General features: G+C 38.3%; 1 protein-coding gene across 7 annotated transcripts in view; it reads left to right on the forward strand.

Moving 5' to 3' along the window:
* The window catches only part of KMT2E (lysine methyltransferase 2E (inactive)), a 111,555-nt gene that overhangs the window by 74,869 nt on the left and 13,962 nt on the right, over positions 1–22,724 (forward strand). For all 7 annotated transcript variants that reach the window (XM_027772118.1, XM_006149150.2, XM_027772117.1 and 4 more), the window contains 6 exons: positions 1,739–1,969; positions 2,068–2,198; positions 5,133–5,250; positions 6,159–6,268; positions 9,028–9,292; positions 12,006–12,104. In XM_027772118.1, the coding sequence (XP_027627919.1) occupies positions 1,739–1,969; positions 2,068–2,198; positions 5,133–5,250; positions 6,159–6,268; positions 9,028–9,292; positions 12,006–12,104 (954 nt within the window). The remainder of the gene's footprint in view (positions 1–1,738; positions 1,970–2,067; positions 2,199–5,132; positions 5,251–6,158; positions 6,269–9,027; positions 9,293–12,005; positions 12,105–22,724) is intronic.

The following is a 22,724-nucleotide window of genomic DNA, read 5'->3' on the forward strand; positions in this document are numbered from 1 at the left end:
ACATCTTTGACTTAACTGAAATTCATTCCTCTAGTACATAAAGAAGTGACTAGAGAAGCAAAACTTAAAAATTCTTTGTACATCTGAACATTCTTTCTATAACTTGAAGCTCCTTTAAAATCGTCACAACTTAATTAATAAGGCTCAGAGATGTAGAAGAACTGTGCCAAATCAGTAAGAGAATCTTTTTGGGGGCCCAAAGTAGAAATAAAAATTTCAAAATTGAATAGAGTCCTTTAACAAAGCACAGAGGAAAGCCTTAATATGTAGTGCTTCATATTTGTCTTAAAAATCTGTTCTTGGGACCCTCAGCTTAATGGCTATGTCGCTAAACTCCCATGTAATTGACCGCGGTTTGAGTGCTGGACCTGGTGGGTTAAGCTCATGCCGGGCACATGTGCGTGCGTGCCCAAGATCCTGAGGAGAATGGAGGAGAAGGGACTACAGCATGGCCATCCCCCCGGGGGATGATTTCTCGCTTTCTGTCTCTCTGTCTCTCTCTGTCTGTCTGGCGAGTGCATGCGCCCTATAGCAAAAAGCTCTAAAAAAAAAAAAAGGGAAAAAAATGTTCTTTATCAAATGGTCACTGTAGTGTAGAATATGTACATGCACAAAATATCAACTGGTAAAATAAGTCTACACTCATCAAATAGTTGAGCAGCTTACAATAACTGATACTTCATCATAAAAAACAGTGATACTTTTTGAAATAAAAATAGGTCACTCATATGGAAAATGGACTGATGGTACATTTTAGTTTATTTGTTACTTTGCACCTATATATATCTAACAGGCTATATAAGGACTTTTTGAAATCTGTGCATTATATTAAAATTTCATTAGATTGTACATGGTATAGAAATAATTTTTCATTAAGATATTCAGTATCATAGAAATTATGAACAGCATTTTACAACTATATTTTCATATGGAGAATTGATTTTTTAAACCTTGGAAATTGCACTAAATGAAGGTATCAACATGTAGTTCTGTTGTGAAACTTAAAAATTATAGTATATTGAAAAATAAATTTATATTTAATATGCATATATGGTTCACGTAATTGCAGATTTATCCTAGTCAAATAGGACTGTAAACACATAACAGTTCTTGGATTGTTGTTATAGAGTACATATTGGCCATCTCTAAAATCAGTCATTTCATTTACAATCTTATTAATACCTTCCATTTGGCTATGGTAGTGACAGTGAAGCTTGAATTTCATTTCAGCTTAACTCAGTGGCTTTCTGTTTTCCAATTCATGTTTGTTTGGCAAATAGGATAAAAATGTACTAGGTTGATTTTTTTTGAGAGAGAGATTTTCGCTATAGGGCGCGTGCGCTCGCCAGACAGACAGAGAGAGACATAGAGACAGAAAGCGAGAAATCATCCCCCAGGGGGGATGGTCACGCCGCAATCCCTTCTCCTCCATCCTCCTCTTGGGATCCTGGGCACACATACACACATGCGCCCGGCGTGAGTTTTAAGCCACCGGGTCCGGGACGCGAACCGCGGTCGACTACGTGGGAGTCCAGCGACATAGCCATTACGCTAACTGCTGGTTCCCTAGGTTGATAATTTATAGTCATCTTTCTCTAAGGCCAACTAGTGAATTAAGTTCTTTTATATAGATTGTATTAAATTCTTTTTTATATATTGCCAGTGATTTTTTTTTTTTTAATATGTGTGTGTAAATGCTTGAGTCACAATATTAATGCTTAGTTTGCTTTGATTTTAGGGTTCAGCTCCAGAGATTGATCCTTCATCTGATGGTTCAAATTTTGGATGGGAGACAAAAATCAAAGCATGGATGGATCGATATGAAGAGGCAAATAATAACCAGTATAGTGAGGGTGTTCAGAGGGAGGCACAAAGAATAGCTCTGAGATTAGGCAATGGAAATGAGAAAAAGGAGACAAATAAATCAGATTTGAATACTAACAATTTGCTCTTCAAACCTCCTGTAGAGGTAAATATATTATTTGTTTAAAAATAAATAAATAAAACAAAACCCTTTATGTTGTGCACCTTCGGTTTAACTAATCTCAACATTTATTCTGATTTTAGAGCCATATACAAAAGAATAAGAAAATTCTAAGATCTGCAAAAGATTTGCCACCTGATGCACTTATAATTGAATACAGAGGGAAGTTTATGCTGAGAGAACAGTTTGAAGCAAATGGGTATTTCTTTAAAAGGTATATTCATTTGTTTTCTGATGTTAATTTTATGTTGTTAAATATTGAAGTTTTGGCCATTTTACCTAGATGCTGTAATTATATGTATTTTGTTTCCATATGTGATCATTTTAGTGTTTAAAATTGCACTGTGGCTGAATAGTGACTAATGGCAATTTTTGAACTGTTAGAAACTGTAGTAATTTAAAAAAAAATTTGTGTGTGTCTTGCCCATCTCCCTCTTGTTGAAAATCATAAAACAATCCACTTCAAAGATAAACTGGGGGCCAGCAGGTGGCATGGTGGTTAAGGTGCTGGACTCCCACATGGCCAACTGCGGTTTGAGTACTGGCAGCTTGCTTTCTCACTTTCTCTTTCTCTCTCTCTCTCTGTCTCTGTCTCTGTCTCTTTCTGGTCAAATTGAAAAATAAAAAACAAATAAAATTAGATAAATAATTCTAAAAATAAAAAGAAAAGATAAACTGAAAGCAGTATAGTTCAGATAAAATAGTATAAAATACCAGTCAAGACTGTGATTGCCTCAGATTACAAGGAGCCCTTTCTATCCAGGATCTGTGCTAATGCTTCATAACATAATTGTCAGAACCTGAAAAGATCAGGGAGTACACTGATGAAACCTCTTCCTTTTTTTTTAATTTCAAATTTTTGCCTGAGGGTATATGTATGCTAGCCTAAGAGTGACAGAGAGAAAGTGAGAAAACAACCACAATAAAGAATAGTCTCGCAATTCCTTCTTTTCCATTTTTCCTTCCTCTTAGCATTTTGGGCATACATGCACATGTGCCCAACATGTTTATCAGGCTATTCGGTTAGGACCTTGAACTACCAAACTGTGCATTCAGCCTTGTGGGATCTAGCCACCTTAACCACCATACCACCCGCTGGCCTAAACCCCTTCCTCTTTATTAGTGTTATGTGTGATCCTGTGTTATTGCCACCACTTTCAACTTCCACTTTATAGCAATTAGAATTATTATTATTATTTTTTTTTTTGGAGAGGTTTTTGCTACAGGGCACGTGTCCTTGCCAGACAGACAGACAGAGAGAGACAGAGAGATAAAAAGTGAGAAATCACCCCCCAGGAGGGATGGCTACGCTGCAATCCCTTCTCCTCCATTCTCCTCTCAGGATCTTGGGCACGCATGCACATGCACCCGGCGTGAGTTCTAAGCCACCAGGTCTGGGATGCGAACCATGGTCGACTACGTGGGAGTCCAGCGATATAGCCATTACGCTAACTGCTGGTCCCATAATTAGAATGATTTTTGAGGCACTTTCTATGGTTTGGGATTTTTTGGGGGGAATTGATGTGATCTTCTGATTGTTTTTTTTTAATCTCTTGGGAGAAACATTTCCCATTTGTCCCACAGTTGTCAAAACGTTTCTTTAAAAAAATTTTTTTAATAATTTTTTTTAGGTTTTTGCCATAGGGTATATGTGCTTGCCAGAGAGAGACAGAGATAGTAAGGGGAAAGTGAGAAATCACCTGCTGGGTGGGGATGGCCATGCTGCTGTCCCTTCTCCATTCTCTCTTGGGATTTGGGGCAGGCATGCAAGCACATGCACCCAGTGTGATTTCCTTCCTTCCTTTCTTTTTTTAAGAGAGATTTTTTGGCATAGGGCGCCTATGCTTGCTGGAGAGAGACAGACAGAAAGTGAGAAATCACCTGCTGGGTGGGGATGGCCATGCTGCTGTCCCTTCTCCATTCTCCTCTTGGGATTTTGGGCATGCATATACATGCACCAGCGTGAGTTTTAAGCTGCCGAGTCCAGGATTCAAACCCCAGTTGTGTACGTGGGAGTTCAGTGACATAACCATAACACCATCTGCTGGTCCCTCCCAGGGTGATTTTCAAGCTGCCAGGCCCAGGACTTGAACTGTGGTCAGCCATGTGGGAGTCCAGTGTCTTTTTTTTTTTCCTCCCCTTGGGAGAGGGTTTTGCTATAGGGCGTGTGCACTTGTCAGAAAGAAAGAGACAGAGAGCCAGAAAGTGAGAAATCACCCACCGGGGGGGATGGCCACGTTGCAATCCCTTCTCTATTCTCCTCTCGGGATCTTGGGCACACATGCACACGCGCCTAGCTTGAGTTTAAGCCACCGGGTCTGGGACTTGAACCGCGGTCGACTACATGAGAGTTCAGCGACATAGCCATTACTCCAACTGCTGGTCTCATGGGAGTCTCATGTCTTAATCTTTTCTTTTCTTTTCTTTTCTTTTAAAGAGGAAGACATTTATGTACTTGCCAAATTAAGAAATAAAACATAAATTTAAAAAAAAATACTACCTGTTGGTCCTAAAACATTTGTTTATAACTTGAGTTTTACTTAAGATATGCATGCATGGTGATTGAGGCACTAGACTCTCACATAGGCCAACCACAGTTCGACTCCTGAACCTGGTGACATGCTTTCTCACTTTAACCCCCTCTCTCCAGATCCATCTCCAACAAATTAAAAAATAATAATAATAGAAGTTAATAAATATTTCTTTTAAAAAAAGATATGAAACTTAAAAGTATCATTCCCTATTTCATAGCAGATTTGGTCTGAAACATGTATAAAGGAAACACTTTTAAATACACCAGGATCTATGGACTTGAAAGGCCATTAAATGATGAATCATTCTATAAAGGCTATAGTCACTCCTTTTTTAAAAGAAATTTTTGTTAATTTGAATTTCCACCTTCAGTTTTCCCTTTGTTTTAGTAAGATTATAGGAGCAGGTAAAAGTCTTATTAGCATAAACTAGTGTAAGTTAAGGTGGTCTCTTGAATCAAACTGCCATATTCAAATATTGGCTTCACCTCTTAATGTAAATCTTTTAGAAGTTTATTGAATTCCCTGTTGTGAAGTTTCTCCATCAGTTTGCCTCTGAATAATAATAGATTCTTATACTAGAATATTAATAGCTTTTCATGTTTGTTTCTTTGTAGACCATACCCTTTTGTTTTATTCTACTCTAAATTTCATGGGCTAGAAATGTGTGTTGATGCAAGGACTTTCGGTAATGAGGCTCGATTCATCAGGCGTTCTTGTACACCCAATGCAGAGGTAAAGTTACAGAAATCTGATATGTGGAATCAGTATTAACCATAAGTCTGGCAGCCTAAAACGCTTTTCAACTGTTGATCCCTTTTATACTGCCCTGAGAATCTTTCTGTTATGAAAATTTAAGTTATACTAATACTGAGGTCTTAAAAATTACTTTGCAGATTGAACCTCTCTTTATCCTGAAAGTTGTATTTATGGATCAAATATATGCTATGATTTGATCAAATTAGGTGACAAAGCTGAAAGCTGAAGTATAATAGATTTTGTATATGCTACTATAAAATGTTTTATAAAACTCTTCTAGTGTGAAATGTAAAATAATGTTGAATTTGTGTTTTATATGTCAAAAAAAACCAAATTTTATATTTACATAATGTTGTACCTAAGAATTTAGTTTTGAGAAGCAGATTTAATAGCCAGGCTTGTCTGTGACTTACTAGCTTAAAATCTCATCTATGCCTCAGTTTTGTCTGTAAAAATGTGTGGTTTGAGAACTGCTGGTGATAACACTGTCTAGAACAGTGTTCTAGAAAAGTACATTAGTCATACTATTATTGTACTTCATCAAACCTAAAATGCTGTCACTTCTAAAAGTCACAATTTGTAAAGATGCTAAAAGGTGAAAAAACATACATTTTAAAAGTGATGAAAGAAAGTATATACACATATTTTTGGATGCCATATGGTGGCCATCAGGGGTGGGAGGTTGGTACTAGGCAGCAGCATACCTTTGAAAAACTTTCCCAATTGATAACCACTGATTTATAGTTCCAAGTTTTGTAATTAATGGCATATTTTCCAAGTTTTGTTCGTGAAGTCTTTTGAATAGTTTCTATAATTGTAGGATCAGATACTTCTAAAGGTAGAAAGTATTTAGGAAAATATAAAATTATTATTTTAACTAACAGGTGAGACATGAAATTGAAGATGGAACCATACATCTTTATATTTATTCTACACAAAGTATTCCGAAGGGAACTGAAATTACTATTGCCTTTGATTTTGATTATGGAAATTGGTAAGTTCATGTCTGTAAATGTATCACCAATTATTTCAAAACAGTTCTTTAATGTCCTTATAATATAGATAATATCATTGCTTTTATAGCCTTTCTTTTTTACTCATCATAAGTAGTTAAAAGAACTTAAAAACAAGCATTGTGTTATCAGCCTCCTTTATGTAATGGTTTAGCTTAATTCTTTTCTAAACCTTTCTTAACTATTAATGCACTGTAAATGGTCATTAATTATAATTAGTAATCCTAATTAAGCCATACAATGCTGAGCTTGTTTATGTAAGGACTTTATCTTTTACTTGTATTTCAAAGGATACCATTTTAGTCATACAATTTACTTATTAATCAATATGAACGAATAATTTCTTTTCCCTCTAAAATAAAATAAATTGTACCAAGTTTTCTTTGTGATATGACTTAAAAGGGTTTATTGAAGATTCTGCAAAGAAAGTCTGGAAACTCTTGTGAAACATTGGGGAAAAAATAAATATTAATTCTGAGTATACAAACTTCTATTTAAATTTTTTTTAATTTAATATATGAAAAAGAAGACATTGGGGCTGGCAGGTGGTGTGGTAGTTGAGGGTGCTAGACTCCCATATGGCCAACCATGGATTGAATGCCAGACCTGGCAGCTTGCTGTCTCACTTTCTCTCTCTCCGTCTTGCTCTGTCCCTCTCTGGTCAAATTAAAATAAATAAATAAATGCATAAAGTTAAATAAAATAATTCCTTTTTTTTTTTTTAAGAGAAGTTTTGGCTATAAGGTGCATGTGCTCACCAGAAAGACAGAGAGATAGAAAGTGAGAAATCACCTCCCAGGGGGACAGCCATGCCACAATCCCTCCTCCAGTCTCCTCTCAGGGTGTTGGGCATGCACACACATCCGCCCTGCATGAGTTTTAAACCACCAGATGCAGGACTCAAACCACAGTCGACTACATGGGAGTCCAGCGATGTAATCATTACACAGTCTGCTGGTCCCAATAAAATAATTCTTTTTTTTTTTTTAAAAGGAAGACATTTATGTACTTCCTTCCAAATTAAGAAATAAAACATTATCCAAGCCCCTCATTTTAGCTGCAAGATTGCATCTCTCTTTCCTCCTTAATTGATATCTTTAATTTTATATTTATTTAACATTTTACTATATATGTTAATATGCAGGATCTAGAATTTTCTGTGTATGTGTGAATAGACACATTAATTTACTTTCAGGTTTTTGCCATATGGCACGTGTGCTTACCAGAGAGAGAGGGAAAGTGAGATCACCCCTCAGGTGGGATGACCATGCCATAATCCCTTCTCTTCCATTCCCCTCCTGGGATTTTGGACATGTACACATTTGCCAGGCATAATTTTCAAGCCAGTTTGGGTCTAGGATTCAAACTGGTCAGCCCTGTGGAGTCTAGTGCCCTAACCACCATGTCACTGGCTTGCCCTACATACAATATGTTTGTAAACTTTATGTAAATCATAGCCTCCTGCATTCTTCTGCATTTATCTTTTCTGTTCTTTACATGAGATTAAGCTACTTGTTGCATTTATTTTCACTGTCAACGGCATTTATCTGTCCATTCCACAATTAATGGGTCTTCATATTTACAGTAAAAAAATGCTACTATGGCTTTTTGAACTTGTCTGCATGTATGCATGTTCTCTCCATTGTAGGGACTTAGGGATGAAATTACTGGGTTGTAGAATGTGCACAGCTATAGCTTTTATAGTTCTCCAAAGAAGGTTTATCAGTTTATATTCCCAGAAAATGTACTTTCTTACTCAACTCCTTCACGATAAAACTTTAAAAATTGATGCTAGAATGGTATCATATGTGTGTGTCTATAAATACATAGTATGTAGTATATAAACATATAAATAAGACATATGTATATTAAATATATGTAGTATGTATATTTAATAAAGTTTATTTCTTCCATGAGTGATACAGAGACAGAGAGACAATCACCCTGTTAAGGGTCCTCATGCTGCAGCTGCTCCCCAGTCTCAGGTGGCCCAGTGTACCCTAGCATAGTCAGGAAGGTGGTAGGATGCAAACCTCAGTACCTTTCCCATGTGGGTCTAGTTGTGCTACTACTGTACCACCACCCTGTTCTCATTCTATGTTAAAAGATTCAAAAGTTTTAATTTACTAGGTTTTTTTTTTTTTTTTTTGCCTTCGACATATTGCTAATTATCCTTATTTTTTTAATTTTACATTTTTAGAGAGATGTTTGCTAGGACACATGTGCTTGCTGGAGAGACAGAGACAAAAAGTGATAAATCACCCCCTTGGTGCAGTAATCCCTTCTCCACTCTCCTCTCGGGATTTTGGGCATGCATGCACATGTGCCCATCATGAGTTTTAAGCTGCCGGGTCTGGGACTTGAACCATGATTGACTATGTGGGAGTCCAGTGACATAACCATTACACTGTTCCCTAGTTATCCTTATTATTGAAGGCCCAATCTCTGGTCAAAGTCAACATCTGTTTATTACTTTTTCTTTTTTTTAAATGCCAGAAGGTGTGTACATATGCAAGGGAGAGAAAGTGCATGACAGAGAGAGCGCCCCTCAGTGGAGTGTTGGGGCTAGCCCTATTACATAAATTTCTGATCATTGTCATGAATGTCAATTAGTGAAGAAAAAAAGTTGCTTCTAACTAGAAAGTTCATCCAGTTTTGTGGAGATGCAAGTTAAAATGGATTAGAAAATTTCCTGTTTTATTTATATCTTGAACACATATTTAATTGGTTTTCTTTTCAGTAAGTACAAAGTGGACTGCGCATGCCTCAAAGAAAATCCAGAGTGCCCTGTTCTAAAACGTAGTTCTGAATCCACGGAAAACATCAATAGTGGTTATGAGACGAGGAGGAAAAAGGGAAAAAAAGAGAAAGAAATTTCAAAAGATAAAGATACACAAAATCAGAACATTACACTGGATTGTGAAGGGACAACCAACAAGATGAAGAGCCCAGAAACAAAACAGAGAAAGCTTTCTCCACTGAGATTATCAGTATCAAATAATCAGGTACTAAATTCTGCTGATTCTTGATTAAATTGAATTAACAAAAGAAAATAAGTGTCATATTTTAAACTTTGTTTTTTGTGAAATTATTTGTTTCTAAGTTCATTATGTTATTTAATGTAGTTATAGCTATGAGATACATGTTTTGCTAGAATTTGTGTAACATTTGTTGAAGTTATTTTTCTTACAAGGTGGAGGAAGGAAGGGTATTTTTGATAAGGTAAATTTCCATGTTGCTATTTTTGCCTCAGCCTCCTAGTTAGTTAAGACTCTGTGGTCCTAACATGTGTCTGGTCTGTATAGGTTGGGCTGGGAACCAAACCTGGTCCTCCTGTGCAGCTTTAGCTATCATGCAGTGGCCCCCTCCCAGTTGCACCCTGTGGCTGGGCTATATTTGTTATAATATTAAGAAACAACTGAGACAACAAATTCTTGCAGAATTGATAAGATTTTTCTAAAACTAGATGATTTTAAAAAATCATCTGGGCGGGAACCAGCAGTTAGCGTAATGGCTATGTCACTGGACTCCCATGTAGTTGACCGTGGTTCGCGTCCCGGACCCGGTGGCTTAAACTCACGCCGGGCACATGTGTGTGCGTGCCCAAGATCCCAAGAGGAGAATGGAGGAGAAGGGATTGCGGCGTGACCATCCCCTCTGGGGGGTGATTTCTTGCTTTCTGTCTCTCTGTCTGTCTGTCTCTGTCTGTCTGGCAAGCGCACACGCCCTATAGCAAAAACCTCTCAAAAAAAAAAATCATCTGGGTGGCACTTTCCATATGTTCATAATTTTTTATTTAAAGTTTTAAGCCATAATATTTCCATTCTTTAAATATCTGGACACAAGTAATAATTCTACAAGGGTGCCATGGTCGATAGCAGCTAAGCTGTCTGAGAGACCATTCCCTAAGAACACATGAAGTAATCTTATGAGTAGGACATAACCTATACTTTTGTCCCACTGAGAAAAATATTTGTTATTGGACCTTTAAGTAAAGTTAGGAGTAGACAATTGAGATGTGGAAATTAAAGTTTTAGTCTTGGTAGAGAGCATGCAGAAGGACAGAGAGAGAGAAAAGTACCTTTAGAGTCTCTTTGGGGCCATGGTCCCCCTCCTCCAGCCAGCCCCCAAAACTGCCAGAATCTTAGACACATATGCCCACTGTTTTTAGCCCTGCAGGGTGATCTGAACCCACACTTGGCCATTTTGGCTTCCAGCACCATAGTTTAGTTTGCTAGTGGCTAGGCTTCCTTTAAGTTATAAATTGAAGGACCAGCAATTGGTGTAATGGCTCTGTCATTGGACTCCCATGTAGTCGACTGTGGTTCGAGTCCCGGACCCGGTTGCTTAAACTCACTCCAGGTGTGTGTGTGTGTGTGCATGCCCAAGATCCCGAGAGGAGAAGGGATTGTGGCGTGGCGCCCAGGATCCCAAGAGGAGAATGGAGGAGAAGGGATTGCGGCGTGCCCATCCCCTCTGGGGGGTGATTTCTTGCTTTCTGTCTCTCTGTCTGTCTGTCTCTGTCTGTCTGGCAAGCGCACACGCCCTATAGCAAAAACCTCTCAAAAAAAAAAATCATCTGGGTGGCACTTTCCATATGTTCATAATTTTTTATTTAAAGTTTTAAGCCATAATATTTCCATTCTTTAAATATCTGGACACAAGTAATAATTCTACAAGGGTGCCATGGTCGATAGCAGCTAAGCTGTCTGAGAGACCATTCCCTAAGAACACATGAAGTAATCTTATGAGTAGGACATAACCTATACTTTTGTCCCACTGAGAAAAATATTTGTTATTGGACCTTTAAGTAAAGTTAGGAGTAGACAATTGAGATGTGGAAATTAAAGTTTTAGTCTTGGTAGAGAGCATGCAGAAGGACAGAGAGAGAGAAAAGTACCTTTAGAGTCTCTTTGGGGCCATGGTCCCCCTCCTCCAGCCAGCCCCCAAAACTGCCAGAATCTTAGACACATATGCCCACTGTTTTTAGCCCTGCAGGGTGATCTGAACCCACACTTGGCCATTTTGGCTTCCAGCACCATAGTTTAGTTTGCTAGTGGCTAGGCTTCCTTTAAGTTATAAATTGAAGGACCAGCAATTGGTGTAATGGCTCTGTCATTGGACTCCCATGTAGTCGACTGTGGTTCGAGTCCCGGACCCGGTTGCTTAAACTCACTCCAGGTGTGTGTGTGTGTGTGCATGCCCAAGATCCCGAGAGGAGAAGGGATTGTGGCGTGGCCATCCCTCCTGGAGGTGATTTCTCGCTTTCTGTCTCTGTCTCTCTCTGTCTTTCTGGTGAGCGTATGTGCCCTATAGCAAAAACCTCTCCCCCCCACAAAAAGTTAAAATAAAAATAAAATAAAATAAAAAATAAATTGAACAAACATTAATTGCGCACTTGGTATTTGTAGTTTTTAAAAAATAATTTATACCTTTATGAGAAGAATATAAACATAAAGCCATGCTATCACATTTGACCTTGTAGGCTCTTTATTGATATGAACTTTATTGACTAAAACTTTAAAAAGCGAAATTGTTTGTATGATTTTAAAAAGCTTGTAAAATTGGGAAACCAATTTTAAATTTCTTAAATGGATTTAAATAGGCTTGTCATTTCAATATATTGAATTTATTGTGGTTGAAAGACATTTAAATGGTTTGATATCCCTAGTTTATAGATGGAATAGTAGTTTCTATAAAGAAATTATTTTATTTTAGGAACCAGATTTCATTGATGATATAGAAGAAAAAACTCCTATTAGCAATGAAGTGGAAATGGAATCAGAAGAGCAGATTGCAGAAAGGAAAAGGAAGATGGTAAGTTGGGAAACCAGTAGCTGCTTTATATTGCTGCTTGGGCTTAGTGACAGCTGCTCTTCAGTAGTGATTGGTGCTGCATTGATAGGGTCTTTGAGGCTGTTCTTTGAAGTTAGCAAATTTGGGGCGTGATGTGCCATTCAATATTTGTATTTAGCTGTGTCATTACCATTTAAATAAATTCCACTGATCTATTGTATTTTTACTGGCTGTTCATTAGACACTAAGAATGTATGACATTTAAGAAATATTTTAACATTTTTGAAGCTGAGAACTATTAATAAATTTTAATGCCACAATTATGGTTCAAAATGTCTTTCATTAGCCAAATGTATCTTTTTTCTTCATGATTTGATTCAAGAGAACAAAAATGGAACTTTAAATTTGTAATAACACCAAATAAATGGCTGATTCCTTCCCTCCCCTAAAAAACAAAACAAAACAACCAACCACCATTCGGTGCCTATACATCCTCATACTATTATCATACAGTAAGATTTTAATTAAAATAAGTTTAGGATTTATATTTCTTATTTACTTGCAAATATTTCATCAGTCTTAAAACTGGGACAGGGTATTCTTTCTCAAATTGATGGTAATTTAGCATTTAGTTCAATGTTTAGGCCAGTTAAGAAAGTATCCTGGTATACTTTAAATGCCCTAAGATTTGAAAATGACTTTAAAAACAAGTGGCCTTAGTAAAGGTTTTCCCCATCCCCCTTTACATGTTCCTTTATTTACTGTTTTAGGGGTTTTCATGTCATAGTCCATGGAATCTCACTTGTCATATACTTGGGTGGGATCTTGAGTCTGTTTATCACCCTGATGGACATCCTTCAAGTATCAAATAATTGTTGATGTTCAAAATTGTGAAAGCAATTGAGGTCATGGTCTCAAGATTTCATAAACACTGTGAGGGAAAGTTAGTATTAGAGATAGGAGAGAAAAACAAATACAGGAGAAAATATTGGAGGAGGCTGATTATTTTTTGGAGAGGTTTTTGCTATAGGGTGCGTGCGCTCGCCAGACAGAGAGAGACAGAAAGTGAGAAATCACCCCCCAGGGGGAATGACCACACCGCAATCCCTTCTTCACCGTTCTGCTCTCCGGGATCTTGGGCACGCACGCACACGCACCCAGCATGAGCTTTAAGCCACCGGGTCCGGGACGCGAACCGCAGTCAACTACGTGTGAATCCAGCAACATAGCCATTACACTAACTGCTGGTCCCAAGAAAGTCTTATACCTAGAGGAATTATCTTGGACCATTTTCAAAATTCAGTTATATCTAAATTACCTGAACCTTCCCACATTAAACTATGGCCCTTCTTAGAGTACCAATTTTCAGCCTAGTAGTATCCTTATTCATGGTTTTGCTTTCCACGGTTTCAGTTACTCATAATCATTTACAGTCTGAAAATAGGTGAGTACAGAACAGTAACATATTTTGAGAAAGACCACATTCACATAACTTTTATTGCAGTATGTTGTAATTGTTCATCTCTAACTTATAAATGAAACTTTTATCATAGATATGTGTGTATGTATAGGGAAAAACAGCATAAGGACTTTAAAAATACATGGAATAATGGAATCAAGTACAAGTTTATTTTGTTACAAAAATTTTGAAATACATGACTAGCTTTTTCAAAATGTGCATTTCCCATAAACTTTTAAACTCCGTCTTGTACATAGGGTTTCCTACTCACTACAATTTCAGGTATCTGCAGGGGTTCTTGGAATACGTTCCTTGCTGATAAAAGACTACTTTTATGGAATTAAAAAGAATACTAGAAGTTTGTTCTTCCGCTATACAATAATTTTATTCAAATTGCATTATATTTAAAAGTTTTTATGACTATGGGTTTAAAATACATCCTCTTGGGCTAGTTCATGGCATGGTGGTGAAGGTGGCTTGGATCCCATCTGGCTGAATACATGGTTCAAGTCCTCAGCTGGCAATTTGAAAAACATGCAGGGATTATATGCATGTGTGTCCTCAATCCCAAGAGAATGAAGAAAATGGGTCATCCCTGCTGGGGGGCGGGGGTGTTTTCTCACTTCCCCCCTCTCTCTCTGTCGAGCATACTAGCCCTATAGCAAATTTTAAAATATATTTTAACATATATCCTCTATCAATTTTGAGAAAGTTAGTGAAATTTAGAACATCCTCATTTCTAGATCCCAGAAGAAAGTCAGGTAAATGGTGATGTTAAACTTTATAGAACTTAGAAAATACATACTGACTTACTTGGAAGCCATTTATGGTCTGATTTTGCTTATTAGTATATATGAAAAAATTTTATATCCATTTTGGTCTGTTTTGTTATCTGTCACTGAGATGACTATGATGCTGGATATTTTTTCAGGGGATAGAAGGTAGAAAACTTGGGTATAATGTTATAATTTGGTATTTTGAAAGATTATGAAATAACAGTGATAGAGAAAGAAAAAGTGAGAAAGCAAGACATCAGGTCTGGGACTCCAACCATGGTTGGCCATGTGGGAGTCCAGTGCCCTTAACCACCTGCTGGCCCCATAATCATATGTATTTATAAAGTTTCTTTCTCTTTTTTTCCTTCCCTATTTGCCAGAGGGCACATGTGCTTGCCAGTAAGAGAGAGAGAAGAAAAGTGAGAAAGCACATACCCATTGAAGGATGGTCCTAGGGGGACTAGTCACACTGCAATCTCTTCTCCCCAGTTTCTCCTTTCAAGATTTGAGCATGCATATGTGCCCAGAGTGTTTCTAGGACTTGAACCATGAAATCAACCACGTGGGGGACCAGCAGTTAGCATAATGGCTATGTCCCTGGACTCCCACGTAGTCGACCGGGGTTCGAGTCCCGGACCCGGTGGCTTAAACTCACGCCGGGCGTGTGTGCATGCGTGCCCAAGATCCTGAGAGGAGAATGGAGGAGAAGGGATTGCGGCGTGACCATCCCCCCTGGGGGGTGATTTCTCACTTTCTGTCTCTCTGTCTCTGTCTGTCTGGCAAGCGCACGCGCCCTATAGTGAAAACCTCTCCAAAAAAAAAAAAACAGCAATCAGCCACGGGGGATTCAGCTGCCTTAACTACTATGCCATAGGCTAGCTCTAAAGTTTATTTCTTTAATGAGAGAGAGAGACATTCCAACGAGGTCCCATGCCACATCCCTCCAACCACCCCACTACAGTCTAGATCACAGACATGTGTCCAGTGTATATAGGTCTTGGGATATCTTCCAAGGACCTTCCCATGTGGGCCCACTTGCATTATAGCTACACCATTGTCTGGCCCCAACAACCTGATATTTTTTACTCACACGTTTGCTTTGATGTTTAAATGATAGGATTTTGGAATGTAGTAAAATAAACAGCACGTAAAGGCATGTCATCCCAGAATTTTTTTTTTTTTGGAGAGGTTTTCGCTATAGGGCGCGTGTACTCGCCAGACAAGCAGAGAGAGACATAGAGCTAGAGCGAGAAATCGCCCCCCAGGGGGAGGATGGTCACGCCGCAATCCCTTCTCCTCCATTCTCCTCTCGGGATCTTGGGCACGCACACACACGCGCCCGGCTTGAGTTTTAAGCTACCAGGTCCGGGACGCAAACCGTGGTCGACTATGTGGGAGTCCAGTGACATAGCCATTATGCTAACTGCTGGTTCCCAATCCTAGAATTCTTAATCAATTACATGGCTTGTAACCTCCCAAAGCATTAATATTTGATATTGAAAAGTGCAAATATGAATCAGTCTTTATTTTTCTAGCCTTTTTTTAAAAATAATTATTCATTTAATTGTATTTATTATTATTATCTTTCAACTTGACGAGAGAGAGAGAGAGAGAGAGCGCCAGCCACCAGGTCTGGGACTCAAACAACAGTTGACCTTGTGGGAGTCTAATGCCCCTTCCACAAAACTACCTATCTATCCCTTGTCTTTGTCTTTCATATTGGAAAGATAAATTTGTATCAAAAAGTGACCACCTGGTGGTTAAAGGAGCAAGATTCCTACATGGCTGACAGCGATTCGAGTCCCAGACCTGGTGGCTTGCTTTCTCGCTTTCCCTTTTTCTGTCTGTCTGGTCAAATTAAAAAATAATAATAACTAATGGAATTAAATACATAATTCTTAAAAACAAAAAAGCAACCATTTAAAAAAAAAGAACAATTAAAACTAGACAAAATAAAAAATTATGTCAAACCACTGTCATTTTCTCCTGTGACAAGACAGACTTCTAAACCACTATAGATATGCTAGGAGATACCAACTATCACATACATTTACCAGATTGGAACAAGTCAGTCATACCTTCTTCCTAGATAAATTCCATGTAATCTCCAAATCCAAATATACTTCAGTCTATCCTTTTGTGGGATAGCTTGAATAATACGAAATTGTTGACAGTTGTTACCTATGTAAATGAAAATTTCATACATCACTTAAAAGTTGATGTCTTATAACGTTTCCAAAAACCGTACCAGTGAATTTATGTATTTCTGGTGTTGGCTTTGTTCTTTTTGATGAGAATAAGGTAGTGTCTCTGCCTTCAGGGGTATTTACAGAAAAATTACAATTCTTGAGAAGTGGTAGAGATAGAACATAGCTGACTATTTTATTAACTCTAGGGAGTCTGTATGTGTGGATTTTTAAAAAAGAGTTATTTAATTTATTCATTCTTTTAGTTTAACGTGATCAGAGAGATACAGAGAGGAAAGCGAGAAAGCAAGCTACCAGGTCTGGGACTTGGACTGTGGTCTGGGAGTGTCTAGTACATTAACCACCTCACACCCTGTTGGCCCTGTGTATATGTATTTCTGATAGCCTTTTTAAAAATGGCTAGGGAGAGAGTGGGCTCAACAGAGAGAGAGAGAGAGTACCCCTCAGTGACTGTGGTCATACTGCAACCCTTTTTTCCTCCATTTCTCCATCCTATCAGGAGTTGGGGTATACATGCATATATGCCTAGCTTGTTTTTCAAGCCTCTGAGGCCAAGAGTGGGACCAGCCCTATGCCTGGACTTTTTCAGTGAGGTTTAAATAAGCAAAAATTAGCTCATGGCTAAGGTGTATAGAATTGAGTTTTTTCTCTAGTGGATATAGCCTGAAGAGTTATAAATGTGGTAAACTGTAACTGACTGGCATTGTGGACTGTTTTGTGGGGAGGAGAAGGCTACCAGGCAATAAGGTATATATCACAAAGAATGTTTCTTTAAATCTCTATAGGAATAGATGCCTATAAGTCTTGTCAGAGAACTGGAAGGGGATTAGATACCAGGACACATATCTGTAGTTTAACAAGCAACCATTTAAAGGTAGTAAACTTTTGAACAATATAAATAGGCTTGCTTCCTCCCCCCCCATTTATAATAGCATGATAACTTACATTATAAATATCTTTTAATATTTTCAAAATAAATGTAACTTTCTTGTTACTGTGGCTTTAGAATATGACCTTAGTAATACTTGATGACCATTATAGTCAGATTAAATTGCAGTCCATGGAAGTTGGTTCAGGGTGGTCCTAACATTTAAGAGAACAAAACTGAGAACAGAATGATGTGAAAGGGTAATCATGTAGGTGTGAGATTCCTGGACTTGTGCAGCAGCTAGGGTAGTCTAGAATTAATTGCATTAACACTAGAACAAAAATTACAGGGGGTCAAAAATTTGTAGTTTTATTCTCATAGTCTCAGCATGTGGTGGGGAAATGCCTGGCTTTTATGAAAGTAGATGATCAGTAAGTGAGCCAACTGAATGTTCATGGCAGCTCTTTGAGAAAAGGTAAAGTCTCATGAATATGAACTAAATGAAGCATCCTTAGAGCCTGGGTAGTACTCTGGAGACTTTGTGCTCAGGATTGTGTGGATTCATAATTTCTTCATGTCCTTAACATAAAAAAAAAAAAAAAACTTCATGTAATTGTAATTTGAGATCTATAGGAAGAATTTGTGTCCAGCCAGGAATAGTGAACTCTATACCATAGTCCCACCTTTAAGACTCCTAGTGATGCGTTTAAAACCTTTGAGAGGGCTGGCCTTTGGCCTGCTGGTTAAGTAAGCCCAATTCCATACAACTGACATATGAGGTTCAAATCTCAGACACAGCATCTTGAAAAACAGGCCAGGTGCATTCATGTGTGTGTATGTGCATGCCCCAAATCCCAACAGGGTGGAGAAATGGAGAAGACACTGGCATGGCCACACCTGTCAGGGGGTGCTTTCTCCCTCTCCCTCCGTTACCTCTCCAGCTCAAAAAAAAAAAAAAAAAAAAACTTCATGTAATTGTAATTTGAGATCTATAGGAAGAATTTGTGTCCAGCCAGGAATAGTGAACTCTATACCATAGTCCCACCTTTAAGACTCCTAGTGATGCGTTTAAAACCTTTGAGAGGGCTGGCCTTTGGCCTGCTGGTTAAGTAAGCCCAATTCCATACAACTGACATATGAGGTTCAAATCTCAGACACAGCATCTTGAAAAACAGGCCAGGTGCATTCATGTGTGTGTATGTGCATGCCCCAAATCCCAACAGGGTGGAGAAATGGAGAAGACACTGGCATGGCCACACCTGTCAGGGGGTGCTTTCTCCCTCTCCCTCCGTTACCTCTCCAGCACATGTGCTCTGGCAAATTAAAACAAACAAACAAAAAACACTGAAATTCTGTTTGTCTGCATTTCATAAACTTGCACACCTTTGCAACTTTTTTTTTTTCTGGAAAACAGCTTTGATATCCAACAGATTTTAATTCAGTTGAAACAAATACACTGTGAGAAAACACTATTATGTATTATAGAATCCATGCTGTTAACTAATGCTTCTGGGAGGTGACCTAATTTAGAAAATAATTTAAGAAGACACAGGTGTTTTTTGTGTGTGTTATTATTTATTTATTCAGGTTTTTGCTTTAGGATGCATGTGCTCATCCGACAGAGAGAGAGTGAGAAATCACCTCCCGGGGAGGAAGCCACACTATAATCCCTTATCCTCCATTCTCCTTTGGGGATTTTAGGTGTGCACACATGTATGTGGTGTGATTTTTAAGCCACCAGATCGGGACTTGAACCATGGTTGTCCATGTGTAGTCTAGCACCTTACCATAAAGCTACCTGCTGGCCCCAAGAAGACACAATTTTAATAATAGTAAGATACGGTTATGGAGGGTAAATTGGTCTATAGGAAAGTCACCTGGTGACAGGAATGTAAAAGGTGCCATCTAGTTCACAGGTTTCTCAGAGCATTACATTGTTGCTGCTGATGAGAGACATTTCTGAAAACAGGAATTTAAGATTATTATGAGATGAGTAATGGCATTATGGTATTGGATACTAAAAAGAAACCTGTTCTATTTTTATAGAAATTATTTAAATAATGAAATTATTCAGCTTTTGCTACCTTGTAGAAGATTGAAGATTCTAAAATCCTTGTTTAAATGCTTCTGGTTAAATGTCTTCAAAAACAGCGATACATGGTTTAAATGATGTATCACAGATCTTATTCATTTAACAATAATGAGAGTGCCTTCCATATGCTAAGACCATTTGAAATAACCAAAAAGTACTAGGTAAAGGTCAAGGTCACTACTGTGGAGCAGCTTTCATAGAGGAGGGGGTGCAGGAAATTACAAATGAGCATCAAAATAGGAGAGCATATTAGGATAAGTTCACTGTCACATGATAGAGGAAATGGAGATCCCACACAAGCCGTATATATTACTTTGAAATGATTTTTCCTTATAACCAATATTCTTACCTATTGTTCACGATTCATAAATTAATCTCTCATTGCTCTTTGAAAGTGTAAAGAAAGTTTCCTTGAGTACAGAATCTTTTAGTTTTTCTATTTCAAGACCATAAGGTAGTGTCATTTGGCAGGTACACTTTGGCTTTCTCTTTTTAAGAAAAGGCACTTTTTGGGAACCAGCAGTTAGCGTAATGGCTATGTCGCTGGACTCCCACGTAGTCGACCGCGGTTCGCGTCCCGGACCCGGTGGCTTAAAACTCACGCCGGGCGCGTGTGCGTGCGTGCCCATGATCCCGAGAGGAGAATGGAGGAGAAGGGATTGCGGCGTGACCATCCCCCCTGGGGGGTGATTTCTCGCTTTCTGTCTCTATGTCTCTCTCTGTCTGTCTGGCGAGCGCACGCGCCCTATAGCGAAAATCTCTCTCAAAAAAAAAAAAAAAAGAAAAGGCACTTTTTAAGAAAAGGCACTTCACAAGTGGTAGCCAGGTAGCAAAGTAAATCAGGAATCCCTTCATATCTTCATTTTTCCCTTTTCTCCCCCTCAATTCTTAGACCCTGCTAACGAATGAATTCCCCTCTAAAGCTACTAAGAGACCCACAAATAGGCTTTATTTTCACTGTTTCAAACTACCAGATACATTTTTCTTCAAGTTGAAATGAATTATAACAGGTTACTCAGTAAAGTTTATTTTTCAGTTATAATATTATACTCTTGATTTTGTTACATAACTCATGAGCTATGCTTTTCCCCATCTTTTGAGCACTGAACCTAAACAACCTCTCTATAGGCTTTTTTTTTTTTTTGAGAAATTTTTGCTATAGGGCGCGTGCGCTCGCCAGACAGAGAGAGACAGAGAGACAGAAAGTGAGAAATCAACCCCTAGGGGGTTAGGTCACGCTGCAATCCCTTCTCCTCCATTCTCCTCTTGGGATCTTGGGCACGCACGCACACGCGCCCGGCGTGAGTTTAAGCCACCGGGTCCGGGACACGAACCGCAGTCGACTACGTGGGAGTCCAGCGACATAGCCATTACGCCAACTGCTGGTTCCCTCTCTAGGCTTTTGCAGCTAGAAAAATACAAGATTTCAACAAGTCATGGAAAACATGAAATTAAAATACTAGCTTATTTTGAAAATATTTAAAATCCATGCAGTTTTTCTGCTTTCTAGTAAATTTTCTAGGAAACTTTGAAGATCTCTAATGTGTGTGTACACACACACGTGCGCGCGCGTATACACATACATATGTATATACACATGTGTATCACATCATAATTAGTCACATGGACTAATTGTTTCTCATCTGCTCTTTCGCTGCGTGTTGCTTTCCTGTGCACGCCTTTTCCTAATTTGCCTTTCAGGTATAGACTGAATAAGCCAGGAGCAACTGATGTGATTTTTTTGAGCACATGCTCTGGCCAGAGCCAGACATTTATGACATTACATACTTTCAAGTTAAATTTTTGTTCTAATTATTCTTTGAAGCACACAGTGAGAGTAAAAATTCTCAAAATACCTACTCTTCATGTGGTAAGGATATTAAAGACTTTTTGTTATGCTTAAAAGAAGTGACAGTACTCATTATTTACTGCTACAATACCATAAACTAAGATCTCGCAGGTCATCCCCCAGATCATCCCCGGTACTTCAGTTTAGCACCCAACACTGTGGCATCAGCATGTCAAAAGCTAGGCAGTATTCCTGCAAGGCAACCCTGTCTGACTGTATCAGAATCTATCAGTTCTTCAAATCACAGATAATAAAGTGGCTTTGAGTTTTTAACAAAGCTATGGCTCGGAATGAGTAATTGTTATAAAATATATCGTCAAAACTAAACTACATCAAGTACAGGTGTTATAGGCTCTGGAAAATATGCTGGCACTAATTAGGGCTTCTGATTTCTCTAATCCCTTATGTAGTCTGCTGTAACTAAAACTGTCATTTTAGTTAGAGCTATAAAATATATGGTAAATTAGGTGGATGCTGTTGTATATGTGGTTATATGTTAAATATTGTATCAGAATCAATGACAGATATAAAACCTGAATGACATAAAACTTAAAGTTGAAATAAAATTAGATCAGTGTGCTAAAGTTTTGCTATAGGATACATGCACTTGTGAGAAAGAGAAACAGAGAGAACTAAATTACCTCCTAGGGATATGGCCATGCTGCAATTCCTTCTCCTCCACACGTAGGATTTTGGGTGCACATGCACCTGGCATTTTTTTTTAAGTGTACTTTATTTTTTAATAGACCATAGATTATTTTTTGAAAGAATTATTTAACTTTATTCATTTATTTTTAATTTGACAAGAGAGAGACAGAGACAGAGAAAGAGACAAAGTGAGAAAGCACTTTCCATTGGGGATGGTCACATTGCAATCCCTTCTCCATTTCTTCTCCACCTTTGAGATTTGGGGCACGCATGCCCATGTGCCTGGTGTTTTTTCCAGCTGCCAGGTCTTGAGCTCCAGTGGCGCAGTTGGCCTGGGATTCTGCTGTCTTAACCACCATGCCACCAGCTGGCCCTGGTTACTCCAGATTTCTAAATTTAGGGTTTAGAAAAGTCATGACATACAGAGACATTTTACAGAGAGCCAAATGACAAAAAGGGGTCAAGTAAGGTCATTTAAAAGACCAGAGACTTGGAAGTGTCTGTGTAAAGAATTCAGCTTTAAAACTTAACGTTTCCAGGTGAACAAATATTAGACCCTCTTTACTAATGCTATTTATTTTAGTGTTCTACTTCCTATCTCAGGTAAGGAGAGCTGAGATGCAGATAAATATTCATTAACATCTACTCTTACCTCTTTGGACCCATTTTCTTACCTGTAAAATAAAGTGAAAGGACAACACATTTTGTGAGTGTCACGTTTCCAGTATGGCAGTTTGCTATA

This window comes from Tupaia chinensis, unplaced genomic scaffold (assembly GCF_000334495.1).
Source record: "Tupaia chinensis unplaced genomic scaffold, TupChi_1.0 Scaffold000255_1, whole genome shotgun sequence".
Taxonomy (NCBI): domain Eukaryota; kingdom Metazoa; phylum Chordata; class Mammalia; order Scandentia; family Tupaiidae; genus Tupaia; species Tupaia belangeri.